Genomic DNA, 19,396 nt, shown 5'->3' with positions numbered 1-19,396 from the left:
TGATAGGACATTATTCACAACTCTGCAATTTTTTCAGAGTTTTGAGTATAAGCCAAACCATACTGAAATCTGTGAGATGAATGCAGGGGCTTTTGTTGAGAGAGATGTGTTGGCTTAAGTTCTCATGTAGGTTTTGACCTGGTACACATGTATTCTTATGTTTTCAGTAGACTGCTCTGCATCTTCTGGATATTAAATTGAGTGAAGGAGGAACCAATGCAATGACTCCTCCTCTTTAAATTACCCTAAACTATTGCAGCTATCCAGGTTTCCTTTGCACTTTGTGTTTTCTTAGAACATGCTTGTTAGCATGATTGTCATCCTTTGCTGTAAAGGTCTTAGAAGTAATTCCAAACTGCCATTTTGTGTGATTATTTTTTTTTCTTCTTTCTCTGAAAGCTAGAATAAATCTTAACCACCACTAATAAAGATGAAAAAACTTTTCTTCACCCACTAGTGCTATTTTTTTTTTTTAACTACCATTATCCCCCCTGCCCCCCCCCCCCCCCTTTTTTTTTTCTTACTTAAAGGATCAATGTCATCTTACGGAGATTTGAGTTTGTGTCCCATTTAGGAATTGCTCTGTATAAGCTGAAGCATGTGCTCTAGATAAACTCCTGAAATCTAGTCTGGAAAATTATTTAAATAAATTTACAACTTAAAGTGAACAGTAGACTTCTTGGTGCCAGTGAGACTTCTCAATTGTTTAAAGGTTTGTTGCCGAAGATTCTGAACTAGAGCAAAGTTTAATATTAAAATGGTCTTTGCTTGTTGCTAACAGACTCTGGTTAGTGGAGCATAACTGCTGTGTGTGAGTCTTGAGTGAGTGAGTTTTGTTGTGTCTGTGGTGTCTAATTCAGTGCTGTTATTTTGCAAGGACTAAGAACAGAGTGTAGTTTGGTCTGATCCCATTTCTTTTGTTGACTGGAATTCACTTCAGTGTGAGATCTTCCTCTTCCGATGTAAACGTAACATCTTAACTCTGTGTTGGGTTTTTGAATCTAGTTTGCTCAGGTAGTAACAACTGCCAGCAGCAGCACTGGGGAATGTGCATGACCTCTATAAGCGGCAGCAGCTCTCAAGGCCAAACTGTTTTATCTGCTTCTAATTGCACACTTAACTTTGTGCCTTACTCTCCCCATACCCGTTGTCTGGCACTTGGCTTATATTGCAGGTAAGCATCTCCAAAAGGCATTGCTGCTGATGCCTGTCCCTTTGGGTTTTTCATACTAGCAGTGGTACATGTACTACAATTTGCACTAACTTGTTTCTATGCTTATAATATATATTCATATTATTATTGAATATTCTAGGTCTATCTGGTGCTGGGAAGACTACAGTGAGCATGGCACTGGAGGAGTATTTAGTATGCCATGGCATTCCATGCTACACATTGGATGGTGACAATATTCGCCAAGGCCTTAATAAGAATTTGGGTTTCACGCCAGAAGATAGAGAAGAAAATGTCCGTCGTATTGCTGAGGTTGCTAAATTGTTTGCAGATGCTGGTTTGGTGTGCATTACTAGTTTCATCTCTCCTTATACTCAGGTAAATGTGAAAACCCTCTAGATAAAGTGTAGGGAAAATAAAAAATGCAGAATGTCACTCAGAATTTTAGTTATAGGATTCCTTGTTGAACTTAGCCAGGATCAAATGTTTGCTTGATTTCTTTTTTTATGTCATTTCCTTTCTAGAGGTAATTACTCAAATTTCAGAAACACTAATCTCAATAAAAATTTAAAAAGTTTGTTAGTCCCATAACTGCCCTTCAGTCTACTAGGCAGAATTATCAATCTAATATTAGGAGCAAAACCAAATGGTACTCCAAGAAAGAGTCTTAAAATTACAGTCTCTTATTCAATCCATGTAGATTCCAGTACTTTATAAACATGAAGACTAGGTATACCCTTAATATGAAGACTCAGTTAAACTGTTTTTAAAACCAGCTTTTCCTTCAGTTAATGAATAGCTTGAGCTGTATTTTACCAAGTGGCTTAAGGGAAAAATGTTTAATTGCCCATACTTCTTTTTACTTTATTTCATGTTGTGTATACAACGTGACATTAGATAATACTGAAAATTAACCTAAATCCATGTTCACGTTGTTTTGTGAAGACTTTTTTTTGTCTGTGTATGAGAGTATGGATGGGAGAGACAAAAAGGATGTGTGAACAGCAAGCATCTTGAAGAATGACCCAGGGGCTGTAGCTCAGACCTTTCACAGCATGAGAAGGTGTTATTTCTTCGGTTATAGTGGTACAAACAGTTCTGATAATAATTCAGGGAACTCAAGATCCTGCAGTAAACCAGAAGTCTACATATGAGGAAAAATAACCATATTTACTAAGAGATGGTTTTAGTGGATTTTTTGAAAGCTTTTTGTTCTCTAAATGATGTTCACCAATTGTTTCAATGCTTGGCAAGCCATACAAATATTATTTTATTTGGAGTATGCAAGTCGTGAGATTAATGAATCTAGGGAAATCTGGTGCTCTGGAGAGAAGGGTGGTCATATCAGGAGCAGCAGGTAATAATAACTCCTCTGACTTTAGTGAGCTAGGTGAATGTAACTGCTGGGGATGTAACTCCTAAGTTAGGGGCAGGTATAGAAAATTCTACGCTCTTTGCCTGGGTTTGGTTTTTTGTTTTTTGGGTTTTTTTTAATAAATCAGCTTAATGTAAAAGTTCTCAGATCTTCTTGTCAGCTTTTACCATGTGATGAATTGCAGCCAAACTGCTGTAGCTTGCAGGGCATCAGTTGATCAAATCATGTTTATTTTTTCAAAATTTGAAAACTCATTTACATTCTGCTATCAGCTTCTTTAAAATGAACTTCTAAAGCAGAAAGACAATAAGAATATGTGGGCAATCTTTTAGGGTTTCTTTCTGTTTTCTTTCAGGATCGTAATAATGCCAGACGCATTCATGAAGGGGCAAGTTTGCCTTTTTTTGAAGTATTTGTGGATGCTCCATTGCATGTCTGTGAGCAGAGAGATGTTAAAGGACTCTATAAGAAAGCCAGGGCTGGAGAAATTAAAGGTGAATCTAGATGTAGTCACATCCTCTCTACATAAGTGAATCATTGGTGTAATTTGACTCCACATAAGTGGACGTGCTCAAGTCTGTGAGTGTACCACCCTTAAAAGCAGCATGGACTGGGGACAGGACTGAGCAGAAAATTGGGATTGACTTCTAGGTCATGCAACTGACTGGTTAAATGCATAGGACAGTAAAAGGGCAAAAGTGGCTATCCTCACATCGAAAAACCTTGAGCAGATTACATGGTTTCTATTGCAAGCTTTTATGATTGAGGATTAGTCTATCTCCTTTGTGTGTCCATTGACTAGTTAAAAAAGAGCCTGATTCTCTCTAAAGTCTACAAAGAATTGCATTAATAAGAGTTACTAACTTCTTTCAAAAAGTAAAGCATGATCACTATCTTTTTGTAAAGACCATTAAGAACACTTCTGAAGAGACTAACTTTTATTTTGAAATTAGGGTTCTATGCTACTGCCTGTGAAAATGATTTCCTATCCCCAGCCTCAGATGAAGATTTAAGTACAGCCTGCAATAAAAAAAAGCTTAAGTAGGTGATTACTCATTACAATTATTGTTCCAAGCGCTGCTTTGCTCTGTGTTATATTATAGTTTGCAGAGGTTGATGATAGCACTTTTTACCTGTACTAAGAAGCAAAGCATTTTTTAAAGTAATCACTTTCAGGGGCTGAGTTTGCAGGTGCTGTAATGATGAACTCACCATTAATCAAAAGTGATGTAAAAGTCAAGAAATCTAAGACATTCCACATGAGTGGTTGCTTGATACTTCTGGTACTACCAAATATATAGCGTGAAGACCAGGAATAAAAAAGGCTGAACTCAGGTTTGCTCAGAAGCAAAGCAAGATGGCTTGAGATGGCACAATACAAAGACATAGTTCTGTACAGAATCCTTATTTATGCTGTAGAACTTCCTTAATATTTTTTTTAATTTTACAAGCCCCATATGTTATTGTGTTACTTTAGAAGTGGTAGTGAGGTAGACAGTGCCTGAGTAAGCTACAAGTGGGTCTAGCAGTAGCTGTATCTTATGATCTATCCAATATATGAAAGATGAAAATTAAATGAACTTGCCTATTCATAAGGAATGTCAGCAACTGCTGTCGTCTTTTTCCCTGGCAATAGTAATGGGACACTTTCTTTGCTCCCTATTCACACTCCTCCAGTAATCAGATACTTATAAAGTATACAGGTTTTGGAACAGATATCGGCCTTTCTTTATCGCATGGGGTACTGCAGCAATTGATCTTTTTCTCTGCTGGGGAATTAAGCTACTAATTTTGAAAGTATTTCAGTCTGAAGTGAAAAACTCGAGTTTTGATGTTTTCATTTGCAATTGTAGAGAATGCAGATGTTCAGTTGCTGTAACCCAGCTGTTATTTCTCTGCAGACCTGACCTGTAGTGCTTACATGCTTTGTCTTTGGGCTTGATTTTTCCTTCTTGTTTATGCATGGTTAGTCAGAATCTCCTCTGTTTCAAAGCAGATTGCTAGCTAAGTAGGCCAGAGCAAGTGTCACTGGTAGCTTGCACAGTCTGTGACAAAAGTTATTATAACTATAATACACACACACATATCTACCTTAAATTAACAGCTATCTTAAGAAGGGTATATTAGCTAAACTAATGTAATAGGTGTTGGAATTCCTTACTCTTCAGAGTACTGCTTGGTGGCTTGAGTGTAAATTTACTTATATATTGGTCGTTCAACATCAGGCTTTGTGTTAAAAAAAAAGCAACAATCACAGCTAACAATGAAGGACAGCTGATGGATGACTAACTCTGGGTTGATGTGCACAGACCTTCTGCCAGTGCTCCTTTCTTTATTCACAGTATAAATCAAATAACTTCACCAACAAAAATGTGCTATGTATGTGCTGCACGCAGTCACATAGTAGGATTAGCAGATGGTCTTATAAAGAAAAAAAATGTTGATTTCCCTAAGAAATCCTGTATTAAGGAAGCTAAAGCTCTGTGCTCTTGCCTGTTGTGTTGGTTTATGTCTAGAAAACTGTCTGTGAACAATGTTAAAATGGAGTCATCTTTTGGAAAAAGTCACTTAAGATTTTTGTCTTATGTTCTGTAGGTTTTACTGGGATTGACTCCGAGTATGAAAAACCGGAAGCACCAGAGCTTGTGCTGAAAACTGATTCCTGTGATGTGAATGATTGTATACAGCAAGTTGTGGAACTTCTTCAAGAAAGGGTAAGCAGACATACAGACGTATTTTAGTAACTTTTTTCAAAGAATTTGTGCCTGCAATCTGAATGTATGTGCTGGTAAAAGCAAAGATAGTTTTTAAGAGTTAAAGGCTTATACATCTTTAAATTCTAGCTTTTAAACTTGTCCTATTGCATGTTTCTGTTTTAAACATTGCAACAACATTGATCTCTAAGTGAAATAAGATTTGGACAAGTGGAAAATTAATTTATATTATCATAACTGATAACTGGAAGGGAGAGAAGGCTGCCTCTGTTACAGAACCAATGATGAATGCTGACTTTAAAATTGGTTGCTAGCATTTGTAGGAGTCTGAAATTTTTTTACTTTGTCTCTATAGTGTACAAATGAATATATACTGCAGATGTGAAGAGATAGGGAGGCACTTACACAGTAATTTGAGATGGCTTAAATAGGGGCTGCTGTGGTTGTGTCTGGTTTCCCTTGTTTCCACAGTTTTTCTTGTGCTAGTAAAAGTGGTCCTGCACTTCTGTAATGACCAGTTCAGGAAGCTGATCTTCTTGACATGGCTGAGTTGAGTTAATGGTTCATAGCTTCTGAAAAAGTAGATCTCTTTCCTTGTTCATGCCTGCAATCTATACCATCCCTTTTGAAGACTCTGGGCCTCTTCCTGTTGTCTGATAAATGGATTCAGCTCATTACCCAACCTAAAATAAAACCAAACAAAAAAACCCACAAAGAAACAAACAAAAAAACCCCGACAAACCACCCACAGAAAACAAAACAAACATACAAAAAACCCCAAGCCAAAAACTTACTAAAAGTGAAGGCAGCCATGAGATGGCTTTATTCTCTTAAAAACCATACCCCCAGAACTTGCTAATCTTCCTGTAGAAGATATGTGTCTCCTTACATTCTTATCTATAGTCAGTGGGTTGTGGGATGACATTTCAGACAATTATTTTAATTTAGATACTCTAGCAGACAATTATTCATGTTTTTTTTGTGGGGTGGATGTTCTGGAAATTTAGGATGTAGGCAGTAGCTTGAGTAAAGCTCCACCAAGTGTTGAAGCTGGTACGAGCAAGAGACCTCATCATGTAGCCAGCATGGATTTAATTTTCATCCTCCGTGTCAGTACAGGTTTGGAGAGTTTTAGTCTCTTGTATCTAAATTTTCGAGAAAATTGTTAATAGATCACTGCTTTCTCAGGACATAAGACAGAAAACTGTAGCAGAATTCTGGATTTTTACCCTAATGCTCATCTGAATATTTTTTTGGAAGAAAAAAGGAGAGAGCTGTGTAGGAGTCCTACCTATGGGAGGTGGCAGTTCCTGACAGTGGGAGGCCCTGCACCTCCTGCTCAGAAGAACAATTCAGTATGTTTCATAATTGTAGAAACCACTGTCACGTGTGCCAAGATAGTGATCCCCAAAGTCTTGCATTGGTGCGCTTGGTACACAGTGCTGAATAATGGCTCCTGGCCCAGTCAGCTTTGCTCTGTCCTTTGCTTAAGGTACATTTTAGCACTTTTTTTCCTTTCTTTGTAGATAACAGTATCATGAATGCTAAGATATCTTAGTGGTTGCTTACTTTAATGAGAGACAACGAAACCAAGGCATGGCTGAACAGGCACCTCTTGTTCTTGGGCCATATTAATACAGAGATATGTTGAGAATATAATTTCTGTAGGTTTTCTTTAGTTGGAACAAGCTGTGTCTGTGGTGTTCTTTAATAATCCATTGTGATTACTAAAGAAAAAGACCATTGGCCAGCAGCACTATAAATAATTTGGGATGTTTGTTTTGTTTCAATAGCTGTGAAAAACTTTGGGAAGAAGTCTGCTCAAAGTATTGGTAATCCTTGAATTTCAAGGACTGTTTTTATACTAGTTCAGACGGTAATGGCAGTAAAGAGAAGACAACTGGAACTATATAAATGTGTGTTGAGATAGACAGATATATACACACATATGTTTATTAAACAAGAATTTGAAACATTGTTCTTTTATAGGTAGTGGAATTATTTGTTTCTTAGAATTTTTCATAATATTTGAAAAGAACTCTGAAACAAATTTATCAGGTCTTTTCCAAAACCATGTTCAATTGTTAATGGAAGAAAAAAGGGGGTAACCACACAGCAATAGGAGTAATAAGCAGCTGTTGAATCTGGAAAGTTCTTTTGTCATATAACTTGGTTTTGAGGGCCAGCTGGTTTGGTTTCGTTGCATGTAAATGCAGTAGATAGTTCAAAGTTCATTTTAGGGACCTAGATTGCAAGGTACTGATGAGTATCTCCTAAAGATACCAAGTCTGAGTCATATGAAAAGTTCCTTTTTTTATTTCTTTTTCCCAACTGCTTTCAGTACTGTACAAATCAGTGCTTGCACACTTTTTTCTTTTTAAGTCAGTGTGGCTTTTGAGCTTGATAAATTTGGCTTTCAATCTGCTGATATTTTCTAATGGAGTCAGACAAGCCTAGTGCGGGTATTGGGCTGTAAAGATTTCATTGTTTTCATTGTTTTTCCTGCCAACAAATATAGCTGATCTAGCCCCTTGCACAAAGTTCGTATTTCCTTACTATGCAGTAAGTTCAATATTTAGCCTGGAAAATATTTTCTGAAGAAGTCATAGCTCAGGAAGGCCACCTTTATTGTTAAGGAAGTGCAAATGCGTACAAGGAAAGAGTTGCATTTCCAGTAGGTAACTTTAAACTTTTAACTACCTTTGTATAAAAGTCCCATTCTTAGGGACATCAACTTATGGTGGCTCTGCGAATATCGCCCCCCCAAACTGGAATCTTATTATGCACTTCTGCTACTATTTAGATAAATCCACTGTGAATGTATGAACTTTCTGTCCCTTCCTCCATCTCCCACCCATCCCCCAACAGTTACAGCCAAGTTCTTATTTAAGCTTAGCATTATACTTGTGTTTGGGAAGGTGGTCCTCATGATATCTTATAGTACTGATTTCCTAGCTTTATTTGCACAATTACCTGCAATTGTATACAAATTCTGTATTTTGGAGTGGTGAGAATTTGGAGCAGAGTAGAAGTTGGGGGTTGTTCTTTGTTGCTGTGGTTTATAAGATCAGTGTCTTGTTTTAGGATGTGAAGGTTGAGGCTGGTGGTTCCTGGAAAATATATAGAAATGGATTCTGCTGTTCTGTACATCTGTTCAGTTTTGTTGGTTTTTTTTTGCCTCAGATTATACTGCAACTATCACTGTAATGACACAGTGATTCTCTTTGGAGCAAAGTTCTCAATCTTGTGTAGTTCCTCATTCACTTATCAAAAATTTGATAACAAAAAATACTCTGGGTGATCACCTTCATCACCAACATGACTTACAGCAGGCTCCAAAACATCTTTCAGTATTTTTTTTTTCTATTGAGAAACTTGCAAACATGGGAGCTTAGTATTTTTAATATCTGTAACATTCATGTAGAGCAGGCATTACAGGTCTTCAGCCCACTTTTTCATTATTTGACTGTAAATTAGGCACTCAGTAGAGTATATTTGACACAACTGATTATACCCAGCTGCTAGCTAGGTACTGAATAATTATTTTATATGAAACTTTGTTTCTTGTCTCCTCCGGCTTTCAAAATCATTTCAGCAGAAAATTTGTATGAATACTGTTAGTTTGGACGCAGTGTTCAAACCAAACACATACAGCAAAAGGTGATTGGGTGAGACTAGGAGTCGCAAGACAAAGTGCAGACCATGGGGATTTTATAAGTGGTTTATAATGCTGGAAGTGAGCATTTGTGTGAAATATAGTACAATGACATTAACTTGCAGCATACCTACGTTTTAACTTTTATATATGCTGACATTGTGTGGAATAACTCACCTTTTTGATAACTGAACAAAGTATCTCTCTTCCTAAGACTTGAGGAGGATACAAGAGAACCGAAATAACTTGTTCAGCATTATAAAAACATTTGTCAGCATTATGAAAATACATGTCCATGCAGCAAAGGAGGCCAACTGCATACTGTACTGTAATAGCTAGAGCATAGCCAGCAGGTCAAGAGAAGAAATTCTGCTGTTTTATGTGGCACTTGAGACCTTATCTGGATACCATGTCCAGGTTTGTGCCCTTCTCCCTAGCTTAGTAGGAGACAGACATTGATGTACTAGAGTGAGTTGAGCAGGGGGCCACTAAGATGGTCAGGGGCTGGAGCACGCCATACAAGGAGCGGCTGAGGGGAACTGGACTTGTTCAGCCTGAAGAAGAGAAGGCTAAAGGAGGTCTTGTTGCTGTTTCTAGCAGCCCAATGGAAAGGTATAGAGAAGATGAAGACTTTTCTCAGAGGTGTACAAGGGTAGGATGAGGGGCAACAGGCATGAGATGAAACATGGGAAATTCAAAGTAGACAGAGGAGGAAAAAGGCCTTTCACTATAAAGATGATCAAATATTAGAACAAGTTGCCCTGAGAGTTTGTGGATACTCCATCCTTGGAGATGTTCGAAACTTTATGGGCCAAGTTCCCAAGCAGCTTGCTGTACTGGGATCAGTTTTGAGCAGGAGGCTGGACTAGATGACCTCCAGAGGCCCCTTTGTGATTCTCTGATAAGGTTAATAGTTATTTTGTGTAAGAAGCTGGGATAAAAAAAACACACTCTGTGTAAAGGATATGCAAGATAATACTTTTAGATTTATACTGTTATAATGAAGATTTAAACACACAACAGTAAAGATGTAAGCCAGAGTGAGCAGAAATGAGTATAAGCTTTTAAGCATAATTTAAAAAAAAACACCTCAGTATTCAACTTCTGTAATTCCCACATCAATAAAACATTGATTTCTTCTCATGCTTAGGAAAGTAAGCAGAACTTCCTGTATTTTAAATTATGGATTTCCTATTTTTGAGGTATGTGTGCTTTGGTTGTGGTTGTTTTCTTCTGAAAATATACAACTTAATGTTATAGAAATTGTTTTCAGTAGCTCAAATTAATAAAAAAGCATGTATAATTTTGGAGTTATTATTAAAGAACAAGCTTCAGTTACATTGAATTGTGTAATCATGAAATACTGTGGTGGTGTCATTTTTGTTACTTATTTCTTCTGCTTTCTTCTCTTGTTTTTTAGCTTCTGTATTCTGGGAAAAGGCACAGACAAGGTTTTGGTTCAGAGCCATTCCATGTTAATTACAGAGACTCCAATTAGGCAACAATCATCCAGTTAGATCTGCTGACTGATATGTTTGTTATGAGTATTTCCTAAATTTTTTCAGTAAAAATTATTTAGGTCAATATAGATATACTATGTAAGCTAAACATGACTCATTTTGATGAAAACAAATGTGTAAAGGGTGTCTTTACACATTCGAGAGAAACAGCAGTGAATGGCTAGGGTCAGAAATTCCTCTTGAAATTCCTCTTGTTGGCACAAGAGGAGGAGTGTTTCTATGGTTCAAGTGAACTTAAAATGTGATGGAACACAACTGATGGGCAGACAAGTGGCCCTCAGTCCAGAAAATCGTGGCTGTCATTGCACTTGTCAGTTTTCCCTGTACTTAAAAGTACTGACAAACATCCCTGCAAGCTGTAGGTACCAAAACTTCAGTGATTGTTGTAGTCAAGCAAATACTTCTGGTTTGGTTTTTTCATATATAAATAATTCAGTGGCCTCGCAAATCAATTAATATGAACTTATAAGACTAGTCGTTCACTAATGTAAATTGGATGTCACTTGTGAATGCCCATCTACCAGAAACTTGCCTGAAGGCCCTTTCCTTACAGACTGTTGAGGACATTAGACAGCATCAGCAAAGAGCCTACCACCACAGTCTGAGGTGGCATGTTCCCATAAAGCATCTAGTATATTTTTTTTATTATTTTGCCATTGTTTATATGAATGCATTGAGAAATAATAAATATTGAGGAACGTTGCATAACATCCTTTGGTAGAATCAACCTTTAAGTAAAGTTACTACCTTAAAGTGGTCACTAGATGGCTTGCTAACCTAGCATTTTCCTAAAATTCGTAGTTTAAAGACCTATAGATTCCTCTTGCTGCTGTGTTTTTTGGTTGTGTTTTTTTTTTTTTTTTTTTATTTAAGGAGTTGTTTTAAATACCATTTTTATGTCTGCAAGGGAGTCTAGGTTTACTAATCTTACAAATTCTCTAAATGTCTGACTCAGTGTTGCTATAACTGTCTTCAAGCTGTTTACATCCTTATAATGAGTTAGGTTCTTGACAGAAACTGCATTGTGAAACCTTTTTCTCCATTGTTTTGCCCATTAGTGGGACACTAAAACTACGATAATATTTGAAGAGACCTTTTTAATAGGCACACTTATTTTAAGCTTTTGATGGTTTGTAAAATTAGGACATTCTAGCATGGTAATGGACTAGGATCCAGAGGGGAATCTGTGAAGCAGCATAATTTGTACTCAGTCATTATACTTTGCTTGTAAGGTCTGCTGTTCTTTACAGCAGGCAATACCTTTATTTGATTCTGGGCTTATTGCTGTGGCAGGAGTCTGCTGCTGCTCTCCTGGGCTGTAATGCTGCTGCTCAGACAGAAAAAATAGAAGGCAGGCTTTGTTCTAACTTACTGTCTAATGAAATCAGCTTCCCAAATGGTGTCTGATATGTAATGGACTGAGCTTTTCCTTATAAAATGCAATTTTGAAGTGCTAGTTTAATTTGTGTTCCTTTCATTTGTCTTTGGATGAATGGTGTAACAGCCAGTGAGACTCCCCAAGTCTTTTTACTCCTGCAGTCATTTTATCTCCCACTTGCTTTCATCATCCCACTCCCTTTGTTTTACTTTGCATGGAGGTAGTGCCTAATGTCTGATAAATGCTTGGATAAGTGCTTTAAAATTCTTCGGCAAACTTTGTGTGTTCTACAGGCATACCTGTTTACTCTGGGCTGCATATACTGGAAAAATAAAGATAATTTCTTTATTCTTATTATACGTCTGTATGTACTTTGCTGTAAGGGTGAGCTTTTTTCCTCAAAAAGCAAAGCATTACTTTACAAAAGTTTCCAAAACTCTGAAAAATATATTTTAAAAAGAACTGTCAGCTGCTTTTCACTGATTTTTTGCTACTGAATATCACTGGAACATTTGACTGGGTTTTGACATTTTACACCATCCTTCATCAGAGGAAACTCTTTAAAGTTTTATCATGATGGCCTTCTCCCTTCTCCTTTTTTTTTTTTTAATTATGTTTCTATCCTTATATTCATATCTTATGAGAAGTTTGAGATGTTGAGCATTGTGGATTGTCTTGTGGAGAATGTCTTGTTTAAAAAGCATGGAGAAAAACTGAATTTTTTTCAAATAAAAACCTGATATTCTGTGGTATTCTGGTTATAAAACTAGACTCCAGTTCATTGCATATACTTATATATACGCACAGATGGCCTCACATTTAAATGTTCTAAGTGTTAGTGTATAGATTAGGACACTGGTGTTATGTCATTAGCTGTAGGTAATACATTGAATTTGTGCTTCTGTATTAACCACTTCCAGTTGAGAAAGAGATTATTTTTTTTTTAACCTCCATAATACCAATTCTAATATACATTGTATAGTGAATGACTTAAATTTATAAATGCTCAGTCTCTGAAAACTTTTTTTTACTTCTCTAGCAAGAGTAAAAGCATAGAGCCTTTCTGCTGTAGATAATGTAGGCATTAAGTCATAAAAACTGTGCTTAATTCAACAGTTAAATATTTACTAGGTAAATGTTACGTGGGGTACTTAAGGTTCAGAAAAAAAATCTCGTCAGAATGTTTCACTTTAGTTACTCAAGCGAGCAGCCTGGCTAGCAATATGTCATAATCTTGGAACAGTGCTGGTTTTTAGATGATTAAAAATTATTTAATGAATAAACTCTTGCTACAGAGAAGCGCAGCATTAGAATTTTACTTCTTGACCACGTGTTTGGTGTCGAAGAAGCATTCTGAGCAAACATTAAGTTCTGTTTATTCCTTTTATACAGGACATTGTACCAGTGGATGCCTCTTATGAGGTGAAAGAGCTTTATGTGCCAGAAAACAAGCTACAGTTGGCCAAAACTGATGCTGAGTCTTTGTTAACCTTGGAAATAAATAAGGTATTGTGTCTTAAGTTGTCTCATTGCTGAAGTTGAAAGACAGTCTAATCTGTTGCTCAGCAGAAGTAGATATAGTCAAAATACCTGTACTGGTTACAGAATGTATCTCGATATAACTTTTCCCTCTTTTCTTGAGAGAAATCACAGCATCTGTGTTTTCTTTGATCGCTTACTAGAGATAACAATTGAATCTTTGTAATTTCATAAATAATGTCTGGTATAATGTTACTTAGTTTATCCCAAGCCTGGAGATTAAATTTACAGTGACTTCTTCCCCTGCCTACCCCCCTCCATGGACTAAACCATGCCTGGCATGTCTTGTATGAATAGTTGTTTCTAGAAGAATTACTAACTTTTTTTTTTTAGTTTACTTACACAAACCATTTTGTAATTACCATTTTTTGTAATGACTTCGAAATACGAAGGAAATCAGTTACTGCTCTTGATTGTCCTTGTTGGAAACCTTCAGCTGAATGATAGTAACCTTATAGACCAGGCTCAAACAGTTGCAAACTTAAGTCTACAGAGAGATGATCAGATCTACTTTATTGGGTTTTTTTCCTGATTAGAACATATTCATGCTACTTTTCTAGCTTCCAGCAGAGAAAATGTGGAAAAGTATGGATCAACTTGATCAACTCTGTTCTTATTTTGGTTAAATGCATTATTTTCTGACTCAGATAAATTAGGCAAAGCTGCTTCTGGCTGTGTTTCTGTTCTACCTCATCTTCTTTTTCTGAAGAACTAGGCCTAAACACAGATACAATGCATGAGTTTTCTCACTGGCTTTTTGACAGTATTACTAGAACTTAAAGCTAAGCATTTGATAGAGGAGCTGACTAAGCTCAGAGTTGAGCATCTGCAGTGAGTAACCTGACTTTGAAGGACTGAGGTGACATACTAAGCACTGAATTAAATAGCTTTAAAATTTGCCTAGCTGTCTACTACTACTAAATTTTAATAATTCCTTTCACTGTGTCTTACTAGATTCTTTTCACATATGCGTCTGTAGAACTATTTATTGCTTTGATGAGGAATAAATATTTAAGGTCACCATTACTAAATTTCCATAGTGTTCTGTTCAAAATTGCTCCTTATCTACAACACAAAGCCTTTCCCCCTCCACCCCCAACAAGCAGTTTGTTAAATATCAAGCAAGTATATAATGTAAACTTGGAATGAAAATGTGTGTTGTACTTGACTCAGTGTAAATTAAACAGTGTGATAAAATAAAGTGCCTGACTGTCCTTGTCAAAGACTTGACCAAGTCTTCGTAATGCACATGCAGAAATAATAGAGGCCACACACTAAGTCGTAGTGTGGCTGTTTAAGTGCTAAGGAAGGAAATTCCCTGTAAGCTGATAGCTCTTAAACTAAAATACGTACTAGTCCTGAGAGAATTTTACTTCTGGGTTGTCTCACTAGTTTCTGCAATAAAAATTTTCTTTCTAATCCGTTTTAAGATTAGACCTCTTAGTATTCACCCCCATAATTCTGATATTTTTGTGGTAATTGTATGTGGTGTTTTTCTTTTTTTTTCTTTTCTTTTTTTTTATTTTTTACCTCTTGGTTATCTTGCATTGTTAAAAAAATAAATGCAAGTGGGACTCTAATTCTGTTAAGTTGAACTTTATCAAATATTTACAAATAAAGTTTGTTGTTGTGGGTGGGGTTTTTTGTGTCGCTTGGTTTGTTTTTTAACACATGGAAATTTGATCTACTGTAAGGACTGGAAAATAGCAGAAAATATGAACAGTGAGTAACAAGTTGTTCTTTTTTTCTTACTTGTAGAAACTCTGAATTCTTTGTGATTAAAAACTGTAATACTGAGAAATCTTCCATTTATACTGTCCTGAATTTTATGGGTAAATCATGATCTATTATGATTAATACCTGATGTCAATCATTAAGCAGCAACTCTTATCTACTCTGTTTCTCCATTTCTTTACAAGGTGGATATGCAATGGGTGCAAGTGCTAGCAGAAGGTTGGGCAACACCCCTGAATGGCTTTATGAGAGAGAGAGAATACCTACAGTGCCTTCACTTTGACTGTCTCCTCGATGGTAGTGTAGAACTTGCCATTTGTAAAACTGAGCAAACTAATCCTACTTCTAAAATATTCTCAATGCTTTGCTTAGTGGTGGTGTGGTAACATGTTATCAGGCTTGTGCACAACCTGGAATAAGAGAATAGGATATCACAATCATCGGTTTTAAACGTGATGGTTTTATTCTTTTTATACCTACCATCATGTTACAGTTTGAATGTCTTGTCTTTTTGCCTTTACAAATTGTATTTTTCAAATGATTTAATTTCTGAAAAACATTTAAACCTAAAGTCCATGTTTCTAATTTGTTTTGAAGAAATTGATTTTAGAATTCAAAATTGCAATTTAATTGCTGTTTAGCTCTGTGTGCCAAAAGATTTGGTCTGTAACAGTAATGAAGGAAAGGACAAGAAACTGACTTGAGTGCTGGAGCTATTGCAAGTATGAAATCAGAATTTGAGGAGGTAGCTTGATTATAGACAATTGTCACATATAATTGAATTACTATGACTTAGTAATTATCCTGTGATGATTTAAATGAATATATTTTATTTTGTGTTACCAATTGGCTAAGGACAAGCATTAGTTAAGGTAGTCAACAAGCAAGAACGTCCTCAGGTTTTGGAATTTGATTGTGATCCTCTGTCATTTTTCGTTTATTCCTCTTTGAAGACTCTGTTTGTCTTCCAGCCTTTTAGGTTCTTTTGCACTCTCTAGATCAAAGAGTGATAGTGAAAATTCCTGTCTCCTCACTTCTTTCTGCATTACTTTTCTCTCGCTGGAGACCAAATAGCAAAAAAAAAAAAAAAAAAATCACTTGTCTCTTAGTTCTGTGATCCAGACATCTGTTGTCACTCTTACATTTTCTAGTTCCCTTTTCTATAAGCCTCTCAGATACTATCTTAGGCAACATAATGCCATCATGTTATTCTGGAGTATCTAAAATTTGCAGTATTGTTTTGGACTGCTAGTTTTGTTTTCATTCCATTTGCCTTCTGTGTGTCCATCCATATGAAATGTACTCTGCAGATTGCACGCTATGCATTCAACTGCTAAAACAGCTTTTAGCTCCTTTTTCTGCCCTGTAGTCTAATGTAAATCAGAATTTTTATAAGGCTTTTAAGACCTTGTATAGGTGAAAGTTTCAGATATGGCAATATAACAAGTTTTTAAACTTTTCTTGCAATTGTTTTTAGCACCTCATGTATGCTGTAAAAAATATGAGTAATGAAAAATCATGAATAACTTATTGATGGAAACAATTTTCAGTCCTAAGCTTGTATAGAACAGTCATGTTCCTCTAGATGCTACCATATTTCCTCCTCTTAGATATCTACTGCAACATTTACGTATGCAAACCTTTTTAGAAAAAGCTGCTTTGCTACTTGAATCAGTGGCAACAGTTAAGTCAAAACAACATCCTGAAAGTTTCCTCCCCGCTTGGTATGTTAGTTCTGGAGTCTCCCAGCAGCAGTCATTTTCCAGCGTTTTGATTTTGTAGGGAGGGGAAACTGTTTAATACCTTCAAAGCATCTCATCTGAAATAGTGTCTAGCTGACACTGTGCTCATCTGTCACGTAACAAACTCACTCCATTACCTTGCCTCAGTCTCTCATTTGTACAGCTAAAGAGAGATGTTAAAGATATTATATATTTTTTATTGGTCACTGACAAAATTTTAATAATCAATGGGTTTGAGATCTCTTCCCAGATTGAAATATTTACTTACTTGTTCACAAAGCAAAAGGATTTTTTTAATTATCAAGTTAGGAGTGGCAAATCACCTTCTCTGTGAGTGTTGCCAAGCTCAATTTTATGACCTAGTTGCTTTGAAAATAACTTTGAGCACTAAGGCTGAACTTAGGAGAAGATGCACAGCATGCTTTTCATTTTGCAGTATGAAGGAAGGAGGGACCTATTTTTCCCTTAAACTTCATCCAGCATCATAATTTTTAACTTCCTACCACACTTACGGTAAAATTGAGAGAATGTTATAAAAATGTATTGCTCAAATAACGGGGAAATCAGCCTTATTTAGAGTCTTGGCCCCACTAAAGCCAGTAGCAAAACCCCCATTAACTTCAAGGTGCCCATGACTTTTCTCTTGGAGACCACCCAAAAGTTTTGCACTTTTGGCAAGTGTATGCTCATTAGAATTCAAGCCTTTTATGAAACTTAGAGTATTATTCCACTCTGTTTCTCATCTCACTCTTGCAGTCAAGAAAAACAAGACTTCCAGTATCTAGCAGTGAAGTAAATGCTTAAAAATGAGGACCACACATAACCTTAAAATTGATATATTCTTTTAGTTTTAGAAGTAAAGTAGCTGGTAAGCTTTCAGCTGAACAAACTGCAAAATGTCTGCCTGACTAACCAGTTTTTTCTGAAATATATATGCTTGAATCTGAATACAGTTTTAAGTAAACATCGAAGTCACCTTTTGAAATAGTTGAATTATATATGCTAACTACTTGGGTACATTTGGCTGCTTCTATCACGTTGAACTTTTCTTATGCACCAAAAGTATGCCTACTGAGAATGCTATTTCTTTTTTACTCATTAGCCACTCCAGTGGTAATCTTGCCTAATAGTTTAGATTCTCTGTTTAAAAATATCAGTTGTGTATTTCTGCTTACCCTATAGCTTCTTGAAGAAGATATTAATTTGAGATCCCAAAAAAGTAGTATCCTCACAGTCTAAAAACTTGTATGCAGCTCTAAGTACTTGCTATTTTCAGTACTGTCTTTGCTCTTTCTCAAACTTCAGTGTTTGCACATTTTTATAGAACACGTATCTTATGCAAGAGTTCATTCTAAAAGTTGCTTTTAACCCCTGTTAAAATAAGTACTTGAAATACCTGTTGTGTGATACACTTACAGCCTGGACTATAACTTGTTAGGAGGGTAGATTTTTGCAGTATCATTCATGACTATTACTAAGGACAAGGGCTTTTAAAAAATTTTTTTATTTCACTCTGCAGGGGGAGTTATTAATCTGTCCGTGCCTATAGTGCTAACGGCTACTCAAGAAGACAAAGAAAGACTGGATGGATGTACAGCAATTGCACTGGTATATGAAGGTCGCCGTGTGGCCATTCTCCGGAATCCTGAATTCTATGAGCATAGGAAAGAGGAACGCTGTGCTAGGCAATGGGGAACAACATGCAAGGAACATCCCTATATCAAGGTGTGTGTTTAGAAGTTGAAAATCTAGTCCTATTAGCTGTACTGTTTGTGGAGCTGCAAATTAAGTGAAGCTGATGTCTGTGACTGGTGTGTTTCAACAGCAAAACTACTTTGAGAAATAAATAAAACATTTGAGCAGAAGCAAAGATGATTTTTTTTTGTTCTCTGCAGCTGTTGAATAGTCTGCCCTTAGTGTGAAAATCTAATGTCAATATGTGCGACAGAAGAGGGAACTTTGCCCTCTAGTGTGCCTAGGAAACACATGCCTCTGTGTAGCCAGATGGATCATCAAAGCTCCTTAGTGAGCAGATATATGCATTGTGAAGGCAAGAAAACTTCTATTCTGCCTGCATGCGGAGCACATGAGAACTGCCTGGTTTAGATGCTTTTGAAATAGGCCCTGTTTTTGGAGAGTTCATCATTTCACTCTCTGGGGAGTTATTTCCCATCTATTGTGTTCAGTATGTTTTATTGTCTTGACCTTATGTGTATGTCACTTTGAAATATTCTGATTGTAACATACTCATTGCAATGCTGTGTTTGGTTTTGCAAGCTGATGTAAATGTTGCATCTTAGCTCTGCAGAGCCAAAATGTTTCTTTCCCCATTTGTCTCTAGTATCCTTTTGTTTAAAACTATGATTTAAAATCAGATAAAAAGAAATCAAGCAAACCTCAAGTTATGAGCTTTCTCTTAGAAAGGGAAAGCCTTCGATATGTTGTAAAAGTATCTGTGTGACTAATAGTTACACATATGTGAAAACTATGGAATTTTTTTACCTCTTTATTTTATTAATGTGTAATTTTTTATGAATGTGTAATGACATTCTTTTACTGACTGAACTT

General features: G+C 36.3%; 1 protein-coding gene across 1 annotated transcript in view; it reads left to right on the top strand.

The window, feature by feature from the left end:
* PAPSS1 (3'-phosphoadenosine 5'-phosphosulfate synthase 1) overlaps window positions 1-19,396 on the top strand; it is a 49,242-nt gene that overhangs the window by 10,794 nt on the left and 19,052 nt on the right. Inside the window, exons 3-8 of the mRNA XM_075032527.1 lie at window positions 1,314-1,549; window positions 2,902-3,040; window positions 5,142-5,260; window positions 13,206-13,319; window positions 15,272-15,383; window positions 18,348-18,553. Of these exons, the coding sequence (XP_074888628.1) occupies window positions 1,314-1,549; window positions 2,902-3,040; window positions 5,142-5,260; window positions 13,206-13,319; window positions 15,272-15,383; window positions 18,348-18,553 (926 nt within the window). The remainder of the gene's footprint in view (window positions 1-1,313; window positions 1,550-2,901; window positions 3,041-5,141; window positions 5,261-13,205; window positions 13,320-15,271; window positions 15,384-18,347; window positions 18,554-19,396) is intronic.

The sequence above is a fragment of the Buteo buteo genome, chromosome 1, assembly GCF_964188355.1.
Source record: "Buteo buteo chromosome 1, bButBut1.hap1.1, whole genome shotgun sequence".
Taxonomy (NCBI): domain Eukaryota; kingdom Metazoa; phylum Chordata; class Aves; order Accipitriformes; family Accipitridae; genus Buteo; species Buteo buteo.
The sequence above is the reverse complement of the archived record's forward strand: the minus strand, read 5'-3'. Positions and strand labels throughout refer to the sequence as shown.